The sequence below is a fragment of the Vulpes vulpes genome, chromosome 8, assembly GCF_048418805.1.
Source record: "Vulpes vulpes isolate BD-2025 chromosome 8, VulVul3, whole genome shotgun sequence".
NCBI classification, from domain to species: domain Eukaryota; kingdom Metazoa; phylum Chordata; class Mammalia; order Carnivora; family Canidae; genus Vulpes; species Vulpes vulpes.
Window position 1 is genome coordinate 6,975,592 of NC_132787.1, and position 9,234 is coordinate 6,984,825.

Below are 9,234 nucleotides of genomic sequence, written 5' to 3' on the forward strand. Positions count from 1 at the left end.
CCAACCGGCAGGAAGAGCAGCCTCATCACCTCAGACCTCGCCCCACGCCCACAGCCTAGGAGACTGAAGGGGAACAGGTTCAGCTCCCTTCCCGTCTGTCCTGGCCTCTTGGGTGATGGACACGAAATGTCACCGGTGGTGCTGAGGCTGTGCCTCTGCCTCTGGGCATCCCCCCGACCCCTGGCTGGGGTGAGCTGAGAGCCAGGCTACTGGGCTCCCTGATGCCAAGAGGGGCCAGAGGGAGAGGGCCTCCAGCTCCTGGGGCAGTGGTCCCTCCTCTGCCCTCCAGGGCACCAGTGAGCTACGGAGATGGGTTTCCCGAGGCAGCTAGAGACCCGCCGCCACCACCCTTCCTGCTTCCTGCTCCCCCAGCACCCCCCCCCCCCCACAAGATTCCCACCCCCCAAGGAACCACCAGAGGCTGTCTGGTACAAATGGCCGCTGTATTTCTGCTAAAGTGACAGTGACACAGATAAGGCAAAGAGCTGAAGGGCAGGACACATCAGGTGGGAAGAGGGTAGACCGTGCAAAATGGCAACCTAACGTAAAAAGGTAACAATAGCTCCCTCCCTCCCGAGTTAGGTGAGCCCTTGTGCCATCTAGGCAGAAAAGCAGATTTTTGTCCTGCGGAAGGGAGATTTAAAAAGATGAAAGCTCTAGGCGGAGGGCAGTGAGCAGGGGAGCGGGGGGACGTCTCAGGGCCAGGGGTGATGCATGTGAGAAGTGACAGAAATGTAGGGCTGGAGGTACACGGGCACGGATTTGCGGGTTTCCTGCCAGCCTGCACCATGGTGGGGGGCAGGGCACCTTCCCCAGACGTTCAGTCTGGCTTCATTCAGGGAGTCCCGCTTTGTTTGGGGTGTGTGGTGTGTGTGTGTAAAAGAGCGGGCTTGGGGATGCTGAAGGAGATGACCGGCTCTAGCACACTCACGGGAGACCCGCTCTGGGGAGGGGAGAGGGACACTACACTCTCCACTCCGGCCCCCAGGCCTCGGGGAAAAGAGAGCCAAGTGTTGCCATCCCTGGGACTGAGGAGTTAAGCTACCCGGCCCTCAAGGGACAACGGGATGGGGGGTCGGGGTCGGGGCTGAGAGGTCTCTACTCGAGATCCCTTACTTGAACTGACCTCCCAGGTTCTCAGCCTGGCCTGAGAGACAGCGCCCCCAGGCAGAGGTCAAGGCTCCCTGCCCTACCCCTTGACTCATTGCCCTGGCCCCGCTTTCGAAGATTCCTCACTGAGTGCTAAGAAAATAGATCCATCTGAAAAGGCCTAAGGCTGCCCTCCAGCCAGGCCGATGGGGAGCCGCGTGGCAGGAAGGACCCGTTTCCACCGCATCCACGTGTCCCGCACCGCGTGTCCCGCCAAGGGGGCAGGCCAGCTTCCTAGGAGACGGCAGTCCTCCTGCTGTGTTTCTTCTGCTGCAGATCTAGGGCCTCCGGGGGGGTGGCAGGCCTGCCCAGTGCCTCAGAGGCCGAGTCCAGGTCCTGAGGACCCCCAGGGGACAGAAGCCTCACCCCTTGGGTCAGAAATCGCTGAGGATGCTGATGTCGGCGAAGTCAGCCCGGTAGCGGTGGGCGTAAAGGCTCAGCAGGAAGGCCCACTTGAAGGAAATGAAGCTCCAGACGCAGGAGAGGTAGTAGCTTTTTGGGTCTGTGAGGCCTGCAGGGGAGAGGAACCCCACGGTGACTTGAGCCGGCTTTGCCCTGGACCCGGGCCACCAGGCCTCAAGCCCAGGGCCACCCCTCCCCACAACCTCCAGGAGAGGTGGCCCACGCTAGCCAGTTTTAGGGCCTTTGGGGTTTGCAGGCAGGAGGCCGTGGGGACGAGGGAAGGTCAGGGCTGGCCAGTGACAGGCCTGGATGGGCGCTCGGCCCTGGGTTACCCAGCGCCCCTGCACCTGGCTTCCAGCCCTAGACTCCTGGGGCCCGGAGGGCCTTTGCCCACTTGCTGGCCGCAGCCACCAGGGGGCGCTCCCACCCCAGAGCCGGGCTCGAGGACTCCCCCCGGGGCTCTAACAGGACACCCCTGCCTGCTGACCTGCAGAGGACACCGGGTTCCCAGAGCCCTTTCCAACCCGAGGGGCTGGGTACTCATTACCCCATTGGTGAGAACCCCCAGGCACGGGCCTCCCAAGTTCCTTGGATACAAGCTTTGGAACCAGGATGGGAATCCCAGGTGAACCCCCAAGTGCCCCAACAGCGCTCACTCTGGTGTCGGGTGACAGCCAGCACGAGGAAGGTGCAGAAGGTGGCCACGGACACGGCTGAGAAGAGGACGCCCACGAAGAAGAAGCCACGCAGTCCCTTGAGCCAGGTCCTCCAGTAGTCCTGCATGTACATCACGTGTGTCACCAGCACCCACAGCGCCAGCACACCTGCGGGGGGACAGGCTGGTCAGCTGGGGGGGCCGTCCTTCCCCTCTCCCCCTCCCGCTGCCTTCAGCCCAGGGGACTCAGGGGCCCCGGGGACCCTTGGGTCCCCGAGGCCAGGGCTGCTAGCTGACTAATGCTGAGATAAGGTGGCCTTCCAGTCTCGCTGCTTCCTGACTTCGGAGTGGAGTGTTCTGGAGGCTACGCGGCCTCTGGCATCACAGCACTTGGAGGCAAACGCAGATAAGAGAATCTAGCTGTCTTCTGGTAAGCCAGATACTAAAGTGACTTGCAAAAATTGGGAAGCATGCCATTCTTCTCCCTCATTTTTTTTTTTTTGTCTTAAACATGACTATTTCTTACACGGGGATGTTATTTTATGCTAACGCAATGTTATTTTTTTTTTTATTTATTCATGAGCGACACAGAGAGAGAGAGGCAGAGACCCAGGCAGAGGGAGAAGCAGGCTCCATGCAGGGAGCCCCATGTGGGACTCGATCCTGGGAATCCGGGATCACACCCTGACCCGAAGGCAGGCGCTCAACCCCTGAGCCACTCAGGTGTCCTGCAATGTTATTTTTAATATTTACTTTGGAATGCTTGACAATGTTCTCGGTCTTAATTTCTAGTGTGGTACAGATCAATAGATATAACCCACATCAACAAAATTTCCTTGGGGCTTCACTACTTTCCAGGGGTGTAAAGAGGTCCTGACATGGGAAGGTCTGGGCATCACGGCAGCCAGCCTGCTTCCCAGGACCTGCGCCCACCTACCGAGGGCCCAGAGGTGGGAAGCGGCCGCCTCCCCAGATGCTTCGGTTCTAACGTGGCCCTCAGGGGCCTGGGGCTGAACTCTTGGCCAGCGGGGCCCTTTCAGAACCCCACGGACTGGTCTTGCAGAGTGAAGAGGCCCAGCACTGAGACCCCCAAGGCCACCCAGCACCCAAGTGGTCTTCTTGCTCGTCACCAGACCCCATGTCACTCCTTCCAGTTTGCAGAGAGGGCAAGCCAGACGCCCCCCGCCTCTCCAGGGTCTGCCCTCTGGGCCTGGCCGGACACTTCCCCTACAAAGCCAGCTGCCACTCAGACAGTACAATGATGCCCTCTGTGCCAGGCTGTGCCTGCCGGCACAGCCCCAAGAGTGGAACAAATACCAGTCCCATTGGCAAGGGTCCGGAGCAAGGCCACAGGGTCCCAGCAAGGGAGGAATGAGGAAAGAGGCAGGGCCAGCTGCAAGTTGTCTACGTGTGTGGGGGCTACACGGGCTGCTGGATCCCAGGAATCAGGAGATGTCTCAAAAAGGCAGCTGCAGAGTGGCTGGGTGGCTCGGTCAGTTAAATGTCTGCCTTCGGCTCAGGTCATGACCCCGGGGCCCTGGGATCAAGCCGAGCCAGGCTCCCTGCTCAGCGGGGAGCCTGCTTCTCCCTCTGCCTGCCACTCCACCTGCTTTCTCTGTCAAATAAATAATTTTTTTTTTTTAAAGGCAGCCACACACACTAAACGCAGCGTAGCATATGTGCATAGGGAGGGTGGATATCTGGATGGGAAAGTGGTTTTCTTGGGCAAGGGAAAGACGGAAGGAAAGTAGATGGGAGATTGGCGGTGGGAGAGTGCTTTGACTGAATCTGTGAGTTTATTTCTTAGGCCAGGTGCTAAGTATAACGGAGTTCAGTAAATCACCTATCCTTTTTAACATGCCCCAAATACTTCTTTCCTTTTCTTTTTCTTTTTTTCTTTCTTTCTTTTTTTTTTTTTTTTTTCAGTTAGGAGGGAAAAAGAGGTTGGGTGGGCGGCATTATCACAGAACCCTGCTCTGGATATCAGCTCAGAAGCTGTCACAATTCGGGCGGCCTGGCACAGGACCGTGAGCCACGGGACTATGAGCCAGGAAGTCTGGGGCCTGGCACAGCTGTGCTGCTCGTGACCTCTTACAGCCTTAGTGTTTCCACTTCTAGAAATGGGTGAGCCCAAGGGTCCTGCCAGCCTGGAAACGTGACCACCTCAGGAGTTCCCCACTAGCGAGGGTTCAGGCCCTGCCAGGCCTGGGCCCCATCCCACCCTGTTGGACCCATACTCTCCAAGCTTTGCCCGTCCCCACCCCAACCTTCTGCGGGTCAGGGGCCTGGAACCTGGGTCCCTCCACCCCTGAGGTCAGGGTGAGCTGGAACAAGCGTCTCTCCATCCCTGCCTAGACAGGAAGCTGGAGGTGGACGGAGTTATAATCTCATGGCTTCCGCTTACATCTTCTACGACCCGGAGCATGTGGCAACGGCCCTTCTCAGAAGCATTTCCCAAACCCCCCACATGCATCCTAAGTGCTCATCTGGGCATTCTGTTTGGGTTCTTAAAGGGCCCTAGGAAGAAGGCGTATTGTTCTGAGAGCGTCCAAGGAACAGTCGGATGGGCATCTGCCTGGGATGGCTCCACGTGCCCCGTCTCCCCAGTTGGCCATGGAGGGCTGGGGGACATGAGCTCTGGGATCCTTTACCGCTCCAAGATTCTGGAGCCAGCTTAGGAGCACACTAAGGAGGTCAGAGTAATTCCTCTGTGACTCAGCAATTTCTGGGTTAGGAAATGCTGAAATAGGGGCCTGTGGAAATGCCACATGTTAGTCCACTGGCCGTGCTGCAGCTGTGCCCCCAGGCCCTCCTCCCACCCCGGGCGTACACCCACGTACCAGGAAAAGGGAGATGGCCATTTTGGGGGTTCCACATACCAGTTCTTCGTTAATGAGCAGGCACAACCTTAACCACCTCTCACTTCCCATGTGCATAGGCCTTGCCTCCAGATAAACACAAGCCACTTCTGGAAGCAGGCCAGTTCCCACCGGCCCGGGCTCCCACCGCCTTCCTTCGAACAGGGACCTCCCCACAGGTGGTCAGTGAAGGAGCAGGAGCCCCGGCTGGTCCCCTCCCACACCTCACGCCAGAAGCAACGGTGTCTCAGCTTCGCTCTCTTCCTACGACACTCTGAGCTATTCAGGGCAGAACGGACAGCTCCGCAGGCCCACCCGGCTGCATGGCCCCGCCAGCCCTCACCCCACCCACCCCACCGCTTCGGTGGGCTCACAGCTGGCAGACCAAGGGCAAGGACGGAGCAGAGTTGGTCGGTGAGCGTCTCACCAGTGGCTGGGTTGGAGGTGAGGAACCGGGGAGGGGCCAGAGGAGCCCACAGAGACACTCAGACAAGTGGAACCCTGGTCCAGGGCCCCACTCTGTTCTTGAACCCCTGCCCTCTACACCAGCCCTGGGGAAAAGCAAGGCCCGGAGCCCCAGGACCCCTCTCCCTCCCAGAGGGAGAACACAAAGCCATTTAGGCCTCTGGGGCAAATTCTCTATCCTTTCCAGGATGCCTCGGTGACTCACTGGTTGAGCATCTGCCTTTGGTTCAGGTGGTGATTCTGGGGTCCCAGGATCGAGTCCCAAATCGGGCTCCCCACTGGGAGGTTGCTTCTCCTTATGTCTCTGCCTCTCTCTGTGTCTCATGAATAAATAAATAAAACTAAAAAATTTTTTCTATTCTTTCCACCTTTCTTTGGCCTACTAGATCTGGAGCAAGAGTCCGTATTTCCCCAGGATTCCCACAGCAAAACTATTTTCTCTGCAAGTGGCTTTCCTCCAAGCCAGACGCCCATGAGGATGGGAGACAGTAGGTCTCCACCCAGGAACACTCTTCCCATTGGCCCCAGGGATCCCAGGGACTCCAGGGCTGACCCTGCCTCAGAAACCAGCACCCCCGTCCACCCCTGCCTCATTTGCAGGGGAGAAGGAGCATGCTGGGGCTGGCTTCTGGTGACTCAGCAGCTTCTGGGCTGGAAAGTGCCAAGTCAGAAGTGGGGTGCTCACAAGTCAGTAAATCTGCTGATGCTTCACCCCTAAAAGAGGAAGGAGGCTGCCTGGCTACAGACTTTCCCAGAACCCACTGAGGGTGGAGAGGGCCCGTGGCTCTGACCTGGCCACCCCTCCGCCCGCCCGCTGCACCACCACCACCAAGTGGCTTTGCTCTTCCATTGCCACCTCCTGGGTGTCTGGAAGGCCAGACTGTCAGGGAGGCGTCAGGACCCTGCTTCAGCTGCTTGCTGCCCTCACACCTCTCCCTGCAGGTGGCTCGGTGGGCCTCAGGGGCTAAGGGAAGCCTTCGGGGAGGGAGAGAGCCGAGTCTGGGTCAGAAGAAAAGCTCATACTCCCTGGAGCCCAAGGTACAGGGCTTTTCCACAGCTTCCTAGGAGGCAGCTGTGGGATGAACGCCGCAGAGCGTTCTAGACTTACTACTGCCAACCTGGAGGGGCTCTCCGAGATCATCTCTTTCAGTGGTATCTCCTCCCACTCCTTACAGCGAGGAGGAAACTGAGGCCCGGGAGGCATCGATGTGCTCAAGGTCGCGTGGCTAGGAAGGGCTCAGCTCTACCGGCCGGACTCAAACACACCAGCTCTGATCCCAGATCCCAGGGACGGCCCTCCCTCCTCGGCCCCAACCAGCCCCTTCCTCTCAGGCGGCAGTACAGCCACAGGACCTCGCCTGAGGACGCGGCCTTCCCAACAGAAAGCAGCAGGGCCTAGAGGACTACAACATAAAGTCGCAAGGAGAGACCCCTGAGGAGCACAGTAGCAGCAGGGGGGTGCGGGGACAGGGGACCAGGGGTCTGTAGATAACGGAGCAACCCTGGGCTGGCTGTCTCCAGGGAGAACAGGAACCCACAGGTGGGGGGGGCAGGAGAGCATCCCAGTCGGGGTGCCCCCCAGGGTCTCTGGTGTTGCTCAGACTGTGGCTATGCATGCCCCTCCTTTAAGAAAAGTGCCACCTCCCATTCCTTCTTTACCCAGGGATGGCACTCAGGAGGCTTGGGGGCTATGAGGAAATCTAGTTATTTTCAGCAAGTCCATTTAGGGCTTCTTTTGGGCAGAGGATTTTTTGTAATGGAATGGGATCTCCATATGTACCAGTAATATCCTCGCACGTATTTTTTCCCAAAGTTCTTTTCCCACGCATGTTATTTCAGGTAGCTGTGTCACCCTGGGCAAGCCATTTATTTACTCTAACCCTCGGTTTAATGCCTGATCCGTGAAATGGGCACGACAATAATGCCTACTGCTTAGGACTCGTGCAAAGATGAAATAAGATGATGGAAATAAGATGATGATGACACACAGAAAGTACTAGGGGGGGAAACGCTAGCGAGGAGGAATAATGTTTTGTCTTCACCCGATTCTACAACACAGAGAGGCCCATGGGTGCCCGAAGGTGCACAGTGAAGACACAGCATCGGGGAGGACCCCGCCTCCAGCAGCAGCCTGGCGCTCTCTCACTCTAGCACTTGCCTCTCTTTGGCCCCCCCCTTTTTTTTTTAAATAAGATTTTATTTATTTATTCATGAGAGACACAGAGAGAGAGAGGCAGAGACACAGGCAGAGGGGGAAGCGGGCTCCCTGATGTGGGACTCCATCCCGGGGGACTCCATCCCGGGGTCTTCCTCCGGGGGACTCGATCCTGGGTCTCCGGATCACGCCCTGAGCCAAAGGCAGCCGCTGCACGGCTGAGCCACCCGGGGGGCCCCCCTCTGCCCCTTAAAGCCCAGGCGGGGCAGCGCGCGCTGGTCCCGCACACCTGGGCCGGGAGCCACCTGGGCCGCGCGCAAGGGGCACCGACGCGGGGGTGGGGGTGCGGGTGCGCGGGTGGGCGGGCTCCGCGGGGACTCGGCCGGGGTGGGGGTGGGGGTGGGGCCCGCCCTCCTCCCTCCTCCCTCCTCCCTCCTCCCCCCTCCCCCCTCCCCGGGGATCCCCGGCCCTCCCGCCCCCGGGCGAGGGGCGCTCGCGGCGCCGAGGTGCCCGGGCACAGGCGCGGTGCGGCGGGCGCGGGGAGGACGCTGTCGCGGGCGGCCGGGCACGGGGCACTGGGCACTGGGCACTGGGCGCGGGGCCGGGGGCGGGCTCGCGCGGGGCCCGCGCTGCCCACGGGCGGCTTGGGGCCAACAGCACCCCCCCCGCGCCCCGGGCCCGCGCCCGCGCCCCCGCCCCCGCCCGCGCCCGCGCGCGCCCCGCGGTACCTGCGAGCCCCCCCATGGCCGCGGTGCCCGGCTGCCTGTACAGCACGGTCCAGACGAGGAAGATGGAGAAGCCGGCCGCGGAGCTGAGGCCGGAGTAGGCGGCGCGGAGGCCGAGCTGCAGGCGGGACGGGGCCATGGGGCCGCGGGCGCCGGGCGGAGAGGGCGAGCGCCGCGCGGTCGCAGGTGCAGGGCGGGCGGAGCCGGAGCGGGAGCGGGAGCGGGAGCCGGAGCAGGTGCCCGAGCGGAGCCCGAGCCGGAGCCGGAGCCGGAGCCGGAGCCCGAGCCGGGAGCCGGGAGCCGGGAGCCGCCGCCGGCCCGCGCTCCGCCCCGCGCCCGCCCCCGCCCGCCCCCCGCGCCGCCGGCACAGCGCCCTCCCCGGCCGGAGGCCGCCCGCCGCCGCCGCCCGCCGCCCTCCCGAGGCCGGGGTGACCTCCCGGGGCCGCCGCGGCGTCCTTGGCGGGGGGGCGGGGGGGGCGGGGGGGTGGGGGGTCCCTCGTAAAAAAAAAAAAGCAGGTTCGGGGGCGCATCCTCAGACTTAGGGTCACGATCTTCGGGGCGGGGCGGGGCCCGGAAACCGATACAGACAAGAGCCACTTGCGGCCCCGGTGACTTGAAAATGTTTCTCTTTGAACACAATTCTCGTTTAAGATGTACATTTCTCGGGGGCACCGGGGTGGCTCGGCGGTGGAGCACCTGCCTTCGGCCCGGGGCGTGACCCTGGGCGTGACCCTGGAGACCCGGGATCGGGTCCCCGCATCGGGCCCGCTGCACGGAGCCTGCTTCTCCCTCTGCCTGCGTCTCTGCCTCTCTCTCTGGGTCTCC

At 61.2% G+C, this 9,234-nt stretch overlaps 1 protein-coding gene across 1 annotated transcript; it reads right to left on the reverse strand.

Annotated features, from left to right (window-relative positions):
- Positions 1 to 424: 424 nt before the first annotated feature.
- SLC48A1 (solute carrier family 48 member 1) lies at positions 425 to 8,736 on the reverse strand. Its single transcript, XM_072765460.1, has 3 exons — positions 8,413 to 8,736; positions 2,208 to 2,375; positions 425 to 1,660 (listed from the first exon to the last, which is right to left on the reverse strand). Exons 1-3 carry the CDS (start codon positions 8,546 to 8,548, stop codon positions 1,524 to 1,526), a joined length of 441 nt encoding a protein of 146 aa, XP_072621561.1. The 5' UTR covers positions 8,549 to 8,736; the 3' UTR covers positions 425 to 1,523.
- Positions 8,737 to 9,234: the final 498 nt, after the last annotated feature.